Here is a 19506-nt window from a genome sequence, read left to right as displayed (position 1 = left end):
AGGAAAACCACACGCGTGATGCAATAAAAAAAAAGATGCAAAAAAAAATACAGAATATCTTATTAAAAATTTATACTGTTGTAGTTTAAAGAAATGAAGTAAAAAAAATGAATGAATAAAAAAATATGTGTGTGTGTGTGTGTGTGTGTGTGTGTGTGTGTGTGTGTGTGTGTGTGTGTGTGTGTGTGTGTGTGTGTGTGTGTGTGTGTGCTTTTGTTGATAGTCTTAGTTATCGTCTCGTCTTGGTCTGCTCTTATTCATGGGAAAAAAAGCTCATCATCGAACATTTTTCGTCATAGCCTTCATTATCAGAAAAAAGGCGGCAAAAAGTGGCACTTATTCTAAGTACTCAACTCTCTGGGTGCTCTGCTGATTTGTTTCTGTTTACGTTAAGCAGGTTTGATCATCATGGACACTTTCTTTTGGGAGTCGAGCTTTCGAGGAACTCTGCCCAGTAAACACCATCCTGTTATTGACTTCTGTATGGCCTCCTCTGTATACCACACCCCATTCAAGTTAGAGAAGGCACACATGTGGTACCATCAGCCAACCTTCTGGTAATGAGCACAGTTACCTATGGAGGATAGAGAACAGAAGGCTTTTAAAACAGTTTAAGTATAAACCATACAAATGAAGTGAAATACAAAAATATATATATATAATAATAAAATTAACCTGAGTAAGCGTCCTTATTGCAGTCCAAAGTTGTGAATGCTTTATTGTTGTGCCATGAGAGGGAGTCTCCCGCGTTGCCTTGAAATGGCCTGTGCCTAACCGGAGTCGGTACCAGTCACTCTCTGGTTCTATCTGAACGCTGTCATGTTACGCAAACATCTGTCACCCTTGCCAGTCTTCCATGGCTACCTTTAAACCTGGACGTATCTTTGCCACCCATGGATAATAGGTGTGAGATCAATGATGGAATAAAATACATGACTGGACAGATAACCTGAACAGATTTTAAAACTCTAGGTAATGTATCTTATACTTGCCAACTCTTGGCAAAAGTCATGTAGTGTATTCCAACACTACTACATTTATATTCATAAAACAGTATGAAAAAGTACCCGGATGACCTACTGTTTCCAGCTAATTTACAAAGTATGTAATGTATCCATTGGACACTTTACTATACCACGAGGCCATGGAAGAGGATTTGTGAACTTCAGCGAAGAGACATCTGATGCTGGTAGGTCATATGACAATGACAACATGTTGATGAAGTAAGAATTAGCTGACACTAAGTACAACCCGAATTCCGGAAAAGTTGGGACGTTTTTTAAATTTTAATAAAATGAAAACTAAGACTTTCAAATCACATGAGCCAATATTTTATTCACAATAGAACATAGATAACATAGCAAATGTTTAAACTGAGAAAGTTTACAATTTTATGCACAAAATGAGCTCATTTCAATTTTGATTTCTGCTACAGGTCTCAAAATAGTTGGGACGGGGCATGTTTACCATGGTGTAGCATCTCCTTTTCTTTTCAAAACAGTTTGAAGACGTCTGGGCATTGAGGCTATGAGTTGCTGGAGTTTTGCTGTTGGAATTTGGTCCCATTCTTGCCTTATATAGATTTCCAGCTGCTGAAGAGTTCGTGGTCGTCTTTGACGTATTTTTGCACCCCCATACCATCAGAGATGCTGGCTTTTGAACTGAACGCTGATAACATGCTGGAAGGTCTCCCTCCTCTTTAGCTCGGAGGACACGGCGTCCGTGATTTCCAACAAGAATGTCAAATTTGGACTCGTTTGACCATAAAACACTATTCCACTTTGAAATAGTCCATTTTAAATGAGCCTTGGCCCACGGGACACGACGGCGCTTCTGGACCATGTTCACATATGGCTTCCTTTTTGCATGATAGAGCTTTAGTTGGCATCTGCTGATGGCACGGCGAATTGTGTTTACCGACAGTGGTTTCTGAAAGTATTCCTGGGCCCATTTAGTAATGTCATTGACACAATCATGCCGATGAGTGATGTAGTGTCATCTGAGAGCCCGAAGACCACGGGCATCCAATAAAGGTCTCCGGCCTGGTCCCTTACGCACAGAGATTTCTCCAGTTTCTCTGAATCTTTTGATGATGTTATGCACTGTAGATGATGAGATTTGCAAAGCCTTTGCAATTTGACGTTGAGGAACATTGTTTTTAAAGTTTTCCACAATTTTTTTACGCAGTCTTTCACAGATTGGAGAGCCTCTGCCCATCTTTACTTCTGAAAGACTCTGCTTCTCTAAGACAAAGCTTTTATAGCTAATCATGTTACAGACCTGATATCAATTAACTTAATTAATTACTAGATGTTCTCCCAGCTGAATCTTTTCAAAACTGCTTGCTTTTTTAGCCATTTGTTGCCCCCGTGCCAACTTTTTTGAGACCTGTAGCAGGCATTAAATTTTAAATTAGCTAATTAAGTGGATAAAAGTGTAAAAGTTCTGTTTAAACATTTGCTACGTTATCTATGTTCTATTGTGAATAAAATATTGGCTCATGTGATTTGAAATTCCTTTAGTTTTCATTTTATTAAAATTTAAAAAACGGAATTCGGGTTGTACTTATACAAAGAGAGATGTGCAATGTTTTTTTCTAAGTTGAATTTGTTTGGAACTAGTTGCTTTGGCAGAAATATAATGCATTGTTCACTTAGCACAGATGCTTTGTGGACTTATTTACAGGCCTACTAGGTCAGCTTTACCACATAAGTAATATTTTGTTGTGTGCTCTTGATCCCAGGTCATTTCACGGCCCTTTAAAAGAGACAGTAAGCTGGGTCATTCCTACTTTTCAGTACCTTTTCATATCTTCGTCATGCATTCCCTTTTTTTAAAGATGACAATCAATCCAACTTAATAATACATTTAATTACACTTTACTTTAGACGGTATGGTTTGATTAGATATTGTGGCACAAGCATTATTTAAAAATTTCTGCATTGTTTTTATTCTCTAATTAAAATGTTGTAAACAAACCCTGTTTTCTTGAGACTCTTGTTTTAATTACACCTTTTATTTTCTATCTTCATTGTCTTGTTTTGTATTAAATAACAAAAGTCAATAAATGAATGAAATTATCATTACAGAAGTTACATCATTTGGGGTGGGAAAACATGTTTTGTGGAATTAGCTAGCTTGTCTCACTTTAAATATATATATATATATATATATATATATATATATATATATATATATATAATTTAATTTCAAATTAAAGTGTTTTATTTTAATACTTTTAAATGTCCTACAATTATTTTACAATTAATTTAAATTAATTCTACTGTATAAATATATTTCTTTTAAAGGAATAGTTCATCCACAAATGGAAAACTGGTGAAAACTGACCCTCAAGCCACCCAAGATGTAGATACGTTTTTTTGTTCACAGGAGAAAGCAATATTTAATGGATAGCGAACTCATATTTAAGCCAGAAACCATGGTTTGAAGTAATGTTGTTGTTTTTTTAAACCTCTCAATGGATTTATTACAAACAAACATCTTTTCACTTCAAGACATTAATAAATGGACTTGAGTCATGTAGATTACTTGTGGATTATTTACTCAGTTGTATGGACTCTCATTCTGACGGCACCCATTCACTGCAGGATCCACTGGTGAGCAAATGATGTAATAATCCACTTCTCCAAATCTGTTCCAGTGAAGAGACAAACTCATCTACATTTTGGATGGCCAGAGGCTGAGTACATTTTCAGCAATTTTAAATTTTGGGTTAAATGATTCCTTTAAGTACAAAGTTCTTTTAGTACAAATATAACTCAAAATCCTTCTTCAGTTGTACATATCAGCAAGAGTGTGTTTTAAAACCCATTAGTGGCTGCCATAACAGTGGCTTTAATTTGTATCTATCAGATGGAGTGGAAATGTGTCCTGTAATCTCACACCAGAGATGGAGGCAATTAGCATGGCATTGCATTGCATAACAAATGTTATGTGTATGTGTGTGTGTGTGTTCTTATGCTAATACACAGCTTTCATCCTGAGCTCAGCTCTCATAGTCTGTGAAGAGTAATGAGTGTCACCACCTCTGATTCCACTGTTTGGAATTCTCAGAAATAAAGCTTCCTGACTGCAGGTCACTGACCCTCCGGCCTTCCGAACTCCTACATGGGAAACACATATAGAACTCATATCTGGGATTCTCTTTTTTGCTAAGACAAGGTTCATTACTATTGCTCGTTAGGTTTAGAATTTGAACAAACCTCTAACCCTTACCTATTTAAGACAGGCTCAACCAGCCAAGATACCAGCAGCAAAATATTGTTTAATTATTGTTACTAAAAAAATCCAATAAACATCCAGTTAGCTTTCCACTTAGACTTATGCTCTCCTATATGCATTCACTTACCACTGTACATAAGTACCTAGTAACACTGAACACCTTAGAAAACACATAACCACAAACTGAAACAACTCAAAACACCTTTGAAATACTAAAACAGTGCCAGCTACACCCTAGCCTTTAGGGATTTGTAGGCTACCTGGAGGTTTAGTCACAGGGTAACTGATGTAAGGTGTGTCTGTTGGCAGACTGGGCAAGTCGTCCAAGGTCTCCAGCAGTTCTCGAGGACTTTGTTCCTGGAGCAAAGGGGCACTTTGGTCTCTTTGGACATTGCTGGCAACTTCTTTAGCCGCTGTGTTCACATTTATCAACCTACTTGACTGTTGAACTGGAAGTGAGGTGGTTTCCTGACAGAAATTGATAAGAAATTTCACTTGGGTTTAAGGAGGATGCACCTGTATTGTGTGTTTGTGAGATTTCCAGAGTAAAACCTCAAAGCTCAGACTGTGTCACAGAGGGAGAATTCAGAGATGAGGGACAGTTGGTTCAAATTCAGATAGTGTTAAAACGAAACACAAGAAAACCACAAAATAAAGGAACGAGACAAGAAAGTGTAACCCCTCTCTCCCAGGTCCTCACCGCCACACCTCATTCTTTTTCCGAGTGAATCTTGAACCCGGATCTCCAACATGTGAGTCAGATGCACTGACGAGGAGGCTGAAGACTGCAAACACTAGCCTCAGTCGCTAGTGTGTCTCTTGAGATCGGAGGAGTGAGGTTTACTTGCACAGCACCTTCTCACTGGCCTCCGTTACACAAGCCACAGATGGCTCTTACAGTGCTTTAGTGGGCTTCTTGAGCTGGCACTGTTTCTCCAGATGTGGGATTAGTTGGCTCTCGGATCTCACTTGAGAAGTGAATGCATCTTACTTCTTTTCCAGCTCTCTGTAACTGCTGGACACCTCAAGCACCTGTCACAGTTACACAGTTGGTGTACTTCAAATCTTAAAAGTATTTTCAAAAAATGTACACAGATAATATAAGAGAATATTTTTATTGCAATGTAATATATTTTTTATTATAATGTGTATTGCAGATTATATAGTATTAATGAAATAAAACACCAATGTGTAAATACCGAGATTATACGCTTTCACTACTGTTTTTAATACATATTAGTACAATTTTAAAGTGCAGTTTGTAATAATCTCAAATTAAAATTTACTCTACAGTATTAATTTATGGTTCTAATTTGAGACAGTGAAAAGCGCCCCCATTAACTTCTGTTGAGGTACGATGAAAGTGTAGGAATAGTGGGTCAGCTTATTCTCTGATGCTTGAGATGACCTTTTCTGACCTGCATCATGAAGTGACTGCATTAGAAGCTTCATTGTGGCAGTCCACACAGCAAGACCCACCAAAAACCAACAAAAAGACCACAGCACAAGTCACTGGAATTTTCATAAGTGGCTGATTGAACCAATAAACTGTCCAATAAGATCCTAACAAAAGAAAAATAGAAAAGTCTTATCAATTTACTGACCGTAAAAATTCATACGAATTAGCCACCAATCCGCCAAAACATAAAATAGTTACAAACTGCCATGAGACTGTGTTGTTTAGGCTGGATTTGACTTGTGAAAATGTAAAAAACAATTATTTTTAATTATCCAATGAGCTAAAACCTGATAGACAATGTAGCTTAACTTTTAACATTGTAACCACCCACTCAGACAGACATGAGCTGAATTGAAGAGGCCCGCAGTTTTGATGCATGCCAGATGTTCGTGTTTAATGACGGGGGGTAAAACCATAGACTAAGTAAAACACAGTTTTTTTCTTTTGGTTTTGGTTTTGTTCAACAAATGCCTTTTCCTCTGACTGATGCAAACAAGATATTCAGCTTGGAGCTTCTGATCTGGGCTCTTTATAACTAAAAGATTATAATATCAATGACAAATCACTATCATAAAGAGAAACAGCCTTTGCCATTAATAATTAATCAAAATGAATATAGCAGTGGATGTCTGGTCGGCACTCTGGCTGGTCTGTAGTGGAGATATTCAAAGGCGATGACAGTAAACTTTTAAAGCAGGAAGATCAGCTCCTGTCAGATGACCTCTAAACAAAAAAGAGTGCAATTACAAAACATCCTAAGGAGTCCAGACCCCCTTCTTTCTGGTACACAGGCCTGTCTCCCACACACAAGCACACCCACCACCCCATCCTTCACTCCTATTCATCGTGCAGACGGATCATGACTGTGCAATGTGTCAAAAGACAGCTCATTCAAAAAATTTCTCAATTAATTTATTTCACAATAGTGCAGCAATATAGTATATGCAGGAAATTGCTAAAATTGATATGATAACTTACATTCTATTTCTTTGAAATTAAGAAAATTGCAATGCTTGTTCTGTGATGGTCGGGACTTGATATCCACTTCTGTAGTTTTAATACTGAGCTAATGATATTTTCTATCTTCAGGCCACACAACTAATTCTTAATGCTAAAATACGGTGATGCTTACAAGGAAAAGTGTGGTAACTCAACATTTAGGAATAAAGAAAGACTTTAACAAGAAAGAAAAGAGAACTGCTTTTTTATTTTTAACAAAGGTCCTAATTCTGAATCAGATCAATAAAGTGAGTGAGTAATGACAATGAATGAGATTAATCAGAGTTTAGCATATTTCATTTCAATTTAACTTCAGGTTAAATGGGACATTCAAAACCTAACCAGAGTTCAAAACATCCCTAAAAGCTGCAGACCATGGGCGAGTGGAGCTCCACTGTCGAACTGGAAATACGTCACCTCCACTTGAAAACATCAAGATGGCGTCGCCGTGAGTTCTTCAAACTTAAACTCAGGTAATTTTATCTCAGCATTGCTAAAATGGTGAACTGACGCTGTTGTAACGTGCAGTGTAAGAAAAACGCACAGGGCTTGCGTGAAATTACTCACAAAATGATTAATAAACACTATGGATTTATAGATTTCTTTTATATCGCGAGCAATGTTGATGTCTGGCCACTGATCTATAAATCATATGTACACCATATATAGTCATGTATAGATCAATGTGGCTGGCCAATGTTTTTTTTTTTATTAAGTTATCAAGTTCAATTATAAACCGGAGAAGTTGTGGCCTAGTGGTTAGAGAGTTTGACTCCTAACCCGAAGGTTGTGGGGTTGAGTCTCGGGCCGGCAATACCACGACTTTGGTGTCCTTGAGCAAGGCATCGAAACCCCAACTGCTTCCCAGGTGCTGCAGCATAAATGGCTGCCCACTGCTCTGGGTGTGTGTTTACAGTGTGTGTGTGTGTGTGTGTGTGTGTGTGTTCACTGCTGTGTGTGAGCACTTTGGATGGGTTACATGTAGAGCATGAATTCTGAGTATGAGTCACCATACTTGGCTGTATGTCACATCACTTTACAGCACACCTTAAGATAAAACAGAATAAAAAAGGGAAAGAAAAAGAAGGATGAGGGTCTTATTCTAACAGCAAAAACAAGTTCAAAGCATACAAGAGCTTCTGACCGTTCCTGTCCATCATGTAATGAAGAGACTTATATAATGACTTATATAATGAATGAACTTTAGTTCATTCTTCCATCCGCTGAAGTGAGGTATAACCTTCAAAAGCTTACATCTATGAATATAGTATTTGCACAAAGTAATTAAGTTGTTTATCAAAAAGTCTAGGATCTTATCCCTCAACAATACTCCAACCTTAATTGAGATCACAGTCAAAGGGTGTATTGATATCTGTTTGGAATGAAGCCAGTTTTGAAATTCCAGCCAAAAAGTCTGTATAGATTCACATTGGAAAACCATATGATCGACACAGTTTCAATATCTTTCTCACAGAACCTGCATGAATTGTTCTCCCAATTAAATCTTTCATGTAGGAAGTTATTAGATGGATAAATGTCATTGTGAATTTTAAATGTTACTTCTTTGGCTTTAGGAAGAACTGGATAAGTAAAATAACGCTTCCTTATTTTCTTTGCCTCTTCTTCACTAAATTCTTGAAGAACATACTTTCTTTTCAGTTGACTGGAGAAGTACGGTTTGGATAATACATTTCTGATAAACTTATTTGTTAATTGTTTGCTCTTTAAATTTTTACCTTCAGTACATGACGGATAGCATAGGTGTAACGTAGTTTTTGGTGGCTTGTGTTAAAATAACTAAGTGAATAATGAAAGGACACGATGGTTTTGTATGTATATGCCTTTAGCATTTGTTGTATAATGTTCAAAAGGTCATATGAGGAGGTTGTTTTCATATTTAATTTGTCATTCACTTCCCGGGATAGGATTGGCATGGAAGATGCAGCACTCTTTACATTTTAAATGTATATTGCCACCCTAGAAGTCAAAGTCTTTTTACATGTAACATTAACATGTACATATTTATTTTTTCTATTTTGTTGTTCTATTATTCTATTGTTTGACTTTTTTGTTTCAGATCAAATGTATATCAAGTGTTATCGATCCTCATAACACCTCCACAAATAGAGACTGGAACTTCTGAGCACCATCATCTTGTCTGCTTTGGGACTGTCATAGGTGAATGATGCAGTACTTTTCTGTGTTGAATTTACATCATGTCACTACACAGACATAGTTTTGTTCCAGTTTTGCTCTGCTCATGTCTTCTTTGTGTCCCCAGCCCAACAATCAGATGCATCAGAACAACAAAGCACAACTGTGGTGGCCCAGGCACCTTCAGTAACAAGTACATTGCTTTAACATTAATGATAATGCACTTGACCCATCTGACGTAATTGTTCATGCCAGAGATTTAACAACACTGTCAGTCAGGAGCATATTTAACAGGAGGCACACTTCAGCTGGCTTGGTGTGGTTGACCCTCTTGTTTTTGTGGCTATAACAATTAGGCTAAGTATAATCTCACTCTCTTCCATTTCCCTAACATGAAACTTTTGACTGAATCATGAAAATGATACTGAACAGGTGCAGTGAAGATATTTAAAGAGACACTATCACTATCTAAAGTACAGAAAGCCGTACATCATCTCTAGGTGCAGTCACCTACAGTGCAGCCAGCTTCACAAAGACTGTGGGGCTGGTTACCAGAGAAATGGACAACAGGGTGTGCTTTTGGGGTTTTACTCCTCAGATGACCACCCTGGCTACTGTAGCTGGGATTGCTTCACAGAAGATGTAGGTCTTGAAGAGTAAAGTGTGTGTGCATGCGCACACATTGTGTTTTTACTGTAACAATTACGGTCACTTGCAGTTCATGTGTTTTCAGTATGGTGTAAGATGTGTTTATTATTATTATTACTCAAAAACAATTAAAACTGCTAAATTGTGGAAATTATTCTTCATTATTTTACTGTGGTTTATTTGTATATGTTGTTATTTTACTTAAAATACAAAATTCAACACACAAAATTCTGGTTGAGGTATTATTTTAATAGTTTATTTAATATTTCATTTATTTTTCACTGCTAAACATAAGGTTAACTTTCTAAAATGTATGGAATGTTACATTGGCAGTTGTACATTGGTAAAACAAACATGAACAAAAGGCAGAGGCCCTCAAAATATGGATTGTGGATGTCTGTAGTGCAAATTGCTGGGGGGGAATAAAAAAAAACGCTGTTGTGTCATAAACCGTAAAAGATTAGTATATATTATTATTTTTCTTATTATTTCTACTAGGTAAAAGTAACAAAGATCAAAGTACAGAACATATTAACATTACGTGCAAAGCACCCTTTATACATGTATATAACAATTAATAATACAAAAGGAAAGTTTGGTGGAGGTGATGTAATTCTACGGAGTGTTGCCCGGGCCAACATGGCGGCGGCATTGCTAGTGGAGGTGACGTAATTCTACGGAAAGTGTTGCCCGGGCCACCCAAGCGGGAAAAACAAGGTGAAAGAAGTATCTTTCAGAATAATTCACAGATATTACCCTGCTAAATCATTACATGATTAAAATTAAATCAATACAAACTGTTCTTTTTGTGAAGACCACCCTGAAACTGTTTTGCACCTCTTTTGGTATTGCCCACACACCGGAACATTTTGGCAAAACCTCAGCAGATTCATCATTGACCATATTTATAAAGACTTTGCCTTATTGTGGAAGGATGTAATTTTTTGCTTTTATAAAAGTCTAAGTAAAGAAAAATCGTACTTCATTATAAATTTATTAATACTTTTGGTAAAATTTCACATTCTTAAATGTAAATTCAGCTCTAAAAAAAAATTGTTTTGTACTTTTTATCCATGAAGTTGAACATTATATTAATCTGATTTCTGTCTCAAACAACAAAAAGGCTGTTAAAACTATCAACATATGGTCCTCTTTCACTTTAAGCTTCCCCTGGCTATTTTATTTTATTTGGTTTCTGTTTACCTCTGTGTTTTTTGTATGTTATGTATATTATGGCTAATCACATGTGATTTGTACCCTTTTTGCAATAAAAAAAAAAGCCACCCTATGCCCGTGCGTAGGAGCGCAATATTTGTTCTTCTTCTTTCATGGTTTAATAGCGGTTGGCAACTCATCTCAAAGGTGCATTACCGCCACCTACTAGACTGGAGTGTGGGTATTAGAATGACATCAAAGGAGAGGTAGAGAAAAATATAATGATTCAATATATATATATATATATTAAACCAAAAAACCCTTCCTATTAAATTATTTCACTTAACCCAGTATTTAAAAAAAAATAAAAAATAAAAAATAGTGTATTCTCCCAGATGCTTTCCCTAATAAATGCTCAAGTGTCATGTTTTTTTCATTCATTTGTCTGCTTGTCTGCGCACGCGCAAAAACGCCACATGGTTAGCACAAATAGTAAGTTGCTAGTTAATAAGACGTGTGATATTTTACTTAAGATATTCGTGTTAAAGTCAAGTTCAGTTTTCCGTTTTCCGAAAAAAAAAGTTTTTTTTTTTTTTTTTTACTTGTATCCAGACCATGCATTTGAAGTTCAACTGTCCATCGGTCTTTTTCTTTTAAAATTTGGAAATGTATTTGGATTTGGAAATGTATATGTGTGTGTAAGTATGTACACGTGTCAGTGTCCACCGCATGACAAAGTAATATATACGATTCAAATTGAAGGTCAGATAAATTCGATGTAACGTAACTGTTTTTGTCTCATAGACTAAGAACCAAAAGAAAGGCTGCGAGTCTGCTCGATGCGTGGCCGAGGACACGTTCTCAGCGTGGACAGATCAGCAGGAATGAGAAGTGAAAGTGACGTGACATTCAGCCAAGTATGGTGACCCATTTGCCCATACTCAGAATTCGTGCTCTGCATTTAACCCATCACCGTCCAGTTCTCAATTTTTTACCAAAACAGAAAACTGTATAAACATGGTGAGTATATTTGTATTATAAAACGGATGATAGAAGCTCAAGGTCAGTGCCATAACAGCTGTGACGATTGTTTCACTGCTGTATATTTAGCGTTCTGTTTTTTAGGAACACCCAAAGGGATAGTTCACCCAAGAATGAAAATTCTGTAATTCACCATCAAGTTGTTCTAAATCTGAATGAGTTTCTTTCTTCTGTTGGACACAAAATAACAAAACAACACTGTAGTCAAAAACTATGATTTTTGGTTATTAACATTCATTAAAATTGTCTTTTTGTGTGTTCAACAGAGGAAAGAAACTCATACAGGTTTGGAACAAGTGGACAGTGTGTAAATAATAACAATTTTATTTAAGTGTGACCTATTCCTTTAAAGTTGTCATCTTTTTTAAAGGAATCAAGAAATCATCTTTTCTTGCATAATTAAAAATATATATATAAAAAAAAAAAAAGAATTCTATTCTTGCATAATTCTTGCATTGTTTTTTCTTTGACCTTACAATTATTAATTGATGTGATAACACAATCTTCCGATAATAATTAGTCTTCTCTCTGATGACATTTATTCTTCACTAAAAGGATTATTTCACTTCCAGAATAAAAAGTTCCTGATAATTTTCTCACCCCCATGTCATCCAAGATGTTCATGTCTGTCTGTCTTCAGTGGAAAAGAAATTAATGTTTTTGAGGAAAACATTCCAGGCTTTCTCTCCATATTGTGGACTGAATGGGCTGAAGGTCCAAATTGCAGCTTCAAAGGGCTATACACAATCCCAGCCGAGGAATAAAGGTCTTATTTAGGCAAAGATTGGTCATTTTCTTAACAATTCAAATGTATATTCTTTTTAAACGCATGCTTGTCTTGCACTAGCTCTGCGATGTGCAATTGTGACTTCACGCATTACGCACCTGCAGTTAGCTCTTCGTCTGTGTGCTCTGGGTCAAAGATTAACGGTAGGGCATTTTTATCACTCTCTGCTTTCCCTGGGAATCAAACCCTCGACCTTGGCATTTGCTAGTGCCATGCTTTCCAGTTTGAGTTACAAGAATATTATTGTGTACAAACGATTAGATAAGTGCAATGCAGCACTCGAGACTATGACTGTGTAAAATGTAATACATACTATGTCTTCCTACATGAAGCAGTAAAGTAAATAGAATTTTGATCTATTAAGGTTCATGAGTGGATCATCATCCCATTCTTTCTGAGATCAAATATATTAACACCTGAAATTACTCTCTCTCTCCACAGAGGCTTGCACATCTTTGCAAAGGGTCCAACATTATATTTCTGTGTTGCAAAGGTATGTTACTTTTGACCTGTCTTTGGTTTGATTTCTCATATCCGAGGGCACAAATGATGACATTTTAGAACTTTGACTGTGGAGTGATGTCATTTCAAAGTAAACGCACTGATGTGTCTAGTCTCACACTGACTGTATTATGAGCATTCTTGTAATTTGTTCTAAAAATAAATGATCTCTTTGTTCCAGTGCTCCCTCATCAAAGATGTCATTTCGTCTTTAAAGAGGCACAGGATGCATGAACAGCAGTTGTCCCATCATCCTTTACCAGAGCTGAATAATTTTGGCATGGAGTGCATGCACGTCAAGCTGATGGCAACCATGTTCCAGAACATGTTCCCCTCGATCAACGTACACAAGGTAATTCACTCGCTCAGGACTGCAAAAGGTTTCTCCGCATGTGATGCAAGTATAGTCTTCTGAGATCTGTGATGTGTACAACCAGCTGATGTTGTTCTCCTCTTGCTGGTGAAAAGACATGAAGGTTCATGCATGTTTTGATCATTAAACTCTCGCTTCTCAGCTCAACCTCAACAGCATAAAGAGATGTGTGCTGTTAAATCATGATCCTGTTTCCCAGGAGGTGAAGTTTCGGCATTAGTAAGTAGCTTGGTTTTGTTTTCTTGCCATCAAATTAAAGGTGCACATGATGCAACTTTTAAACATGACTATCCTGTGATTGTTTTCAAAGTAAACGCACTGATGCATCCTCAGATGAATGCTCTCGTGAGGTATCTTACAATATCCGCTAACCCTCTCCATGTCTCCTGCAGCATCCTGAAGGTGGTGCCTGTGGGCATGAGTCGAGGGGTGAAGAAGCTCATGCAGGAGAAGTTTCCCAACATGAGCAAGCTGGAGGACATCAGCGAGCTCCTCATGAAGTTAGTCTTCCACAAGCTGGAGATCATTCACTTCATTTGATGCATATGATGAAATGTGTTCAAAGTGATGGAACAGTGAGGTTTTAAAATGCACCAGCCTCATACTTCTGTTTGTGACGTACATAAGTGATTTTACATGTCACACTTTGCACTTTTTGCAGAGGTGTCGGCCTTTCAGAGAGCCAGGCAGAGCAGAATGGGAACCACAACATCACAGAGTTGCCACAAGTGTACTCGGGTTGTGGAAACATGGCCTCACAGCAGAGCGCAGTTCGGGTAACTGAGGTGAGGAAAGCCATCATGCTGGGCTGATCAGCCCTTCTGCAGGAAAATGATGGGAGACTGTTCTGCTACAGATTGGCCCCAGAATGACTCTGCAGCTGGTGAAGATAGTAGAAGGCATGGGGGAAGGAAAAGTGCATTATCATTTCTTCGGTAAGAGAACATTTAGTCGCACAGCCTAGTTGTTATTGAGATACAGTCCAAAATGAGCTCTGTCTGCAGTCTCGAGGAAGAGCTCCAGGAGATGCTGAACGGGAAGGAAGCCTGTCTGAAAGAGAAAGAAGAATGGAAGAAAAAGCAAGAACAGAACATTGCCCTAAAAAAAGAAAAACGGGATCAGAACAAGTGAGTAGATCTGCTGCTCTAGTGGTGGTGAAGAGCTGAATGTGATACATGGTATTGGTTAGAAAAGCTCAAACTAATTACAAACGTGTTAACCGTGGAAAGTCTGAGTTTCCTTAGAAGAAAATGTTACAGCATTTGGTTACAGTGTTTAGAGATGAGTATACAGTTTTTTTGTTTAATTGCCCATCGCTTAAAAAAAATCTCTCCAATAAAAAGCTTTAAAACATCCCATGCTAAATAAATTGTATATTTTATTTATTTGTTGTTGTTTTTGTGTGCCAATTTTGCCAACGCACTCAGCATCTTTTTAAATGTAGTTGTGTTGTATTTGGTTCTAAAACTACTTAATTTCTTAAAGGAAAAGGAGCTTGGAGGGCATCACGAGAACGCGGCAGCAGAAAGGGCAGGTATCTGATGATGAAGTGGAGGATCCTGGGATACTGGAGGACCAGGCTCCAGCTGAGGAGTCTAAGGATGAAGCAGAGTATTACAGACAGGCTGTGGGGAAGGAAGCAGATGAAGATATCGTATAAGTTTTACCATTGCAATCAGCACTGGTTATAATTTGTTCTTTAACTCCATAGACATTTTTCCTGGTGCAAAAAGGAAGCGTGGTCCTGGAAAGTTTCCAAATCCCTTTAAAAAAAAGGAAGCTGCCATCGGGGAAGGGGCCTCCTCATGACAAAAAGAGTTTTAAGTTGGTTGACTGGGAAAATAATGATGGCGTTTGGAGGTAGGAAACTGCTAGTGGGGAGAAACCTGTGCGAAGGAGGAAAAAAGTTTGCCTAAAAAGGGGGAAAAGGCAGTAGATTTGCTGGGCAGAAAAAAAGAGATGCTGGTAAGAAGTTTGTCTGACAGAAATCATTTAAAGGATGTGCTGTTGAAACAACAGAAAGGTGCTGGAGGAAAAAAGGACTTGAAACGCAAGAAAAGAAAAGTCTGAAGGAACTGAAAGCCAGGTTGGAAACATCTAAACCACGAGATGTACTACATGACTACATGCATCATGTACTACATGACTGATGTATCATTATGACACAAAAACATCAGCAAATCAATGCTGCTTTATGTCAGACTTGTGGCTTGTATAAATGTTCATAGATTTTTAATGCATTTTACCTATAAATCTATCTAAACCAAGTGGCTTTTGTTGCAGTCATCTGGATGCTTTAAATGTCACGTGTGCTTGCCTGTGTGGCTTCACTCAGTTTTTAGAAAAAAGTGCACCTATTGCATGAGACAGGAAGTTTGGTACTTTTTCAGTCAGGTTCAAGGGTTCAGTCGAGCGGACAAACTTGGTAAGTTTCATCAACTTGTTTGATTTCTATTTGGCAATTGAAAAAAAAAAAAGTCTATGAGAGTGATAGGTTAGAAACCATCTCATACAATTAAAAAATAAATAAAACCATAGTTTGTTTTCGTTATGGTCCTCGTGTAGGAAAAAAATATGCTGGGATCGGGTACGTCAATGTGTGTTAGCAGTATTAAATATATCCTTTGAGTAAAATGTGCTGTAATTGATATTTAACTGTATTTGATGTGAATTTATTGGGTTGAATACATTAAGGTATTTATGCTTAGACCCTATTTGTTGAAATATTGGTGTTTTATTATTGTTTTTATAATAATAAACTAGTTGTGAGTGCTTGGTGCTTATGTTTCCAAATGTGATGACAGATTGTTTTTAAGATAGCTGCAAATTATGAAAATCCTAACCAAAACAAAAACATTACCAACATTAACCAAAAAAAAGTAAAGATTGTACATTCTTCACCTCAATATAAGTGCTGCAGAGATTATAAACCACTTGTTTTACGATGCACAATCACGCTATTGTACTCATTCATAACACTTTTATACAAAGCAGGTGTGACTTCCTGCTGGCAGAAGCGAAAGCTGTTCATGTCCTGTAAAACATCTGAATTACGTGACTACAACTGAGCAGAAGAAAGTATTTTATTATTATTTTTATAAACTTAATTTCAAGATGATGGTCAATGAAGTATTTTAAATTTATTTTTTGTTTTAATGTCAGAAAACTGGCACAGATGATGAACTAACCGTTTTTTAAAGATGTGTGGTATAAAATAAACTTTACACAAGGTCAGTTGAGAAGCCTGAGATAAGCGGCAATGTGGTTGTTGGATAGTGTTTCCGATTACGAATTTCTGATTTCTGTGAAGAAGAAGAAAATCGTGTTTAGAGATAAAAAAAAAAAATTCACGCCATCTGCTTGGATTCATAAGGTTTTCGATTTAAGATTGATGCTACTGTAAGTATGAAAGAACCTCAGATACTTTGAGATTCTGAGAAACAGACAATACACGAGCATCTTCGAGACACCCCACAGAGTGGAGGAGCAGAAAACGTCTCTCACACGTTATCAGTTCCTTCTCTTCTTCACCCATCCTCCCTCCTCTTGGTTCACTCAGAATGGTCAATAGTATAATATACATGGATGCAAGTCATATTTTCAGTCATGTTTGGTGTCATTTGAATTGTCTCAGGGCGACTGGTACAACGGTCTCAATTGTACAAGAAGTAGATTAAAAATTGTATTAAAAAGTTAAGCGATATTTTGCTCACTGTAGAGGGTGTGCCATTTCCTATTGTTTTTCATGCAAAATACCTTTTGTCTCTAGAGGTGAGAACTCTACATTATCAATGCAAATTCCAATTGATAGTTCTTGTCTCCAACTCGGGGGATGTTTGTCTTGGTCTGAGGTACTTAAAAAGTTGCAAGAGGGTCAGAACCTTCTGTAGCAAGAATGAGCCCATAGCGCATGAAGTGTGTCCATTTTTCTATAAGCCAGGTATGCATCTTACTCTTATATTCATCTTTGAGAATTTGATGTCATGTATTGATTGGGTATCTTTGAATTGGCTATGTAATTGGCATAATACATATTTACCCCACAGTTAATAAATTGTTTTTTGATTCTATTCCATTTTACTCTGTAATTATTGACTCTAGTAGATTACGCTGTATGCTTGTTACCGCATTTCCTGCATCAGGTTAGTAACAGACTAAGATTCATTTGAGAAGGAGCATAGGGTACACCAACTGTATCTTTAGAGATCCGGCTAACAATTGGTATTAGTTCAAGTGTACTTAGATTGTAAGGGTTTATAGGGAATTTCCGTTTAGGTCAACTGGATGCCAGCATTGGGATACCTTTCTTGGGCCAAATGCATGGACCTTACATTACCAACTATCTCTTTTCTTTTTCTTTTTTTTTTAGGGGTCAGAGAACACCAGGGAAGATGAACAACAGTTCATTCTGCGATACTGGGTTTCAGACTGGTCTCCTCCCTCCAATGTATAGCATTGAGATGTGTGTGGCTCTTGTTGGGAATATATTTGCCTTGTGGCTCCTGGTGACCAAAGAGAGGCAGAACTGGCACACCGGAGTAGTGCTCTCCTGTAACCTGGCCATCTGTGACATTCTTTACGTCCTGACCTTGCCTTTGCTCATCAATTACTATGCCAAAAATAAGGACTGGACCTTTGGAGATGCTGCATGCAAAATTGAACGCTTCCTCTTCAACTGCAACCTCTACGGCAGCATTTTCTTCATCATGTGCATCAGCGTCAATAGATACCTTGCCATAGTTTTCCCCTTCTTCACCCGGAGCTACGTGCGCCCTAAACATGCCAAGATCGCAAGTGTGCTGACGTGGTTCATCGTGATGATCACTTCATTGCCAGTCCTCAAATTTGCTGGAACCGAAGTTAAACAAAAACAAACTCTTTGTGTCTCACGTCATGATAAAACCCTGAAAATCCCCCATTTTAAGTACATCCTATTTCTTACGGTTGTAGGATGCATGATTCCATTGTTAATTACCTTTGCATCTTATTTGGGTGTGATTTGGACCGTTCTGAAAAATAAAAACATAACCACACTCGAGAAGAGGAAGGTAGCATTGATGGTCGCTCTTGTGTGCATCCTTTATGCCATGTCATTTTTGCCCTATCATGTTCTGCAGACGTACAAAACGTATCTGAAGGTTATGAATTGCTGGGTGTATGACTCATATCAAGTGTCAAAAGTCCTGGCCACCCTCAACATGTGCTTGCATCCGCTTCTATACATGGCTGTGTTTGACAGCATACGGACAGTTTGCTGTGGAAAGAGCTCAGATGATTCATCTTCTTAGTATCTTGGCCAAAACCTCATGCTGTGGCTTCCTGTGGATGTAAATTAAATGATGCTTGTACTCCTGTCCTGTGCGTCTGCAAAACACAAACCAAATTAAAATTGTTTTGCTGGTATCATTTTTGTAGTCAAAAGCAAAGAAGAACATATCTGACAGTAAAAGCTGACAATTAAAATGTATTTGAAGTTGCAAAAAAAGCCTATTAAAGATATGAGAAGACTGGCTCAGTTTATATATATATATATATATAAAGAACTTTTAAGAATTTGTGAGATGTGGAATATGATGCAAAAGTATATTAAAGCAAATTTACTTGTGATGTTAGTGATTTTGCGCTGAATCATTTAAGTACTTTTTTTTTCAAAATGGTGGCTTTAGGATAGCCTATAAAATATTACTTCTGTCACAAATTATATTTTAGACATTGTTCAAATGCACAAGAAGCCATGAGTGATCTTAGAAGTTCAAGAACAGAAAGAGAGAAATGATCCAGAGAACTGAGACCTAAACTTTCTAAAGAAAAAACATTAGTGTTATTAAGGTGAAATGCAAATCAAGTTAAGCCAAGTTTGTAGCCTATAGCCAATTTTATGTAAAATCTATTGAATGTATAAATTGGCAAGGCTTAAAGATATGTGCAAATGATAAACCTTTGTGACAGTTTTGTCACTGGTCTCTTTGGGCAACTGACAGATATGTCAACTGTCCTGAGCATTCATGCAAGCCCTGGGCCATCACGCAGTCCTTACTGTGAAGTCAAGCCTTATAAATGAATTCAATTATTCAGTGGTTCATTCACTAAGACAGTGGCCTTCCATATTGTTTTCTTTTTCATCTATTTTTGTGATAAATGCCGAAA

General features: G+C 37.3%; 2 protein-coding genes and 1 long non-coding RNA gene across 6 annotated transcripts; all 3 read left to right on the top strand.

Moving 5' to 3' along the window:
• Positions 1-7105: 7105 nt before the first annotated feature.
• Positions 7106-9176, top strand: LOC132148646 (uncharacterized). Of its 3 annotated transcripts, none has more exons than XR_009434954.1 (4): positions 7106-7173; positions 8778-8878; positions 8982-9047; positions 9110-9176. It is a non-coding gene; the product is annotated as an uncharacterized LOC132148646 (long non-coding RNA). The 3 variants fall into 3 exon arrangements; XR_009434953.1 differs by lacking the exon at positions 7106-7173 and adding an exon at positions 8135-8664; XR_009434952.1 differs by lacking the exon at positions 7106-7173 and having other exon boundaries at positions 8673-8878.
• A 965-nt stretch (positions 9177-10141) lies between these two features.
• LOC132149735 (suppressor of SWI4 1 homolog) lies at positions 10142-15168 on the top strand. The gene is made up of 11 exons (XM_059559142.1): positions 10142-10170; positions 12762-12824; positions 12927-12978; positions 13168-13338; positions 13502-13578; positions 13752-13859; positions 14021-14144; positions 14216-14322; positions 14364-14486; positions 14845-15010; positions 15073-15168. Exons 1-11 carry the CDS (start codon positions 10142-10144, stop codon positions 15166-15168), a joined length of 1116 nt encoding a protein of 371 aa, XP_059415125.1.
• Positions 15169-15217: 49 nt separating this feature from the next.
• LOC132149420 (P2Y purinoceptor 11-like) lies at positions 15218-18854 on the top strand. 2 transcript variants are annotated; one of them, XM_059558637.1, is made up of 2 exons: positions 15218-15784; positions 17729-18854. In XM_059558637.1, the coding sequence occupies exon 2, from the start codon at positions 17751-17753 to the stop codon at positions 18645-18647; it is 897 nt and encodes a 298-aa protein (XP_059414620.1). In that variant the 5' UTR covers positions 15218-15784; positions 17729-17750; the 3' UTR covers positions 18648-18854. The 2 variants fall into 2 exon arrangements, with proteins under 2 accessions (XP_059414620.1, XP_059414621.1); XM_059558638.1 differs by lacking the exon at positions 15218-15784 and adding an exon at positions 17209-17299.
• Positions 18855-19506: the final 652 nt, after the last annotated feature.

The sequence above is a fragment of the Carassius carassius genome, chromosome 9 (genome assembly GCF_963082965.1).
Source record: "Carassius carassius chromosome 9, fCarCar2.1, whole genome shotgun sequence".
Lineage (NCBI taxonomy): Eukaryota > Metazoa > Chordata > Actinopteri > Cypriniformes > Cyprinidae > Carassius > Carassius carassius.
Note: the sequence above shows the minus strand (reverse complement) of the source record. Positions and strands in the feature narration are given on the sequence as shown.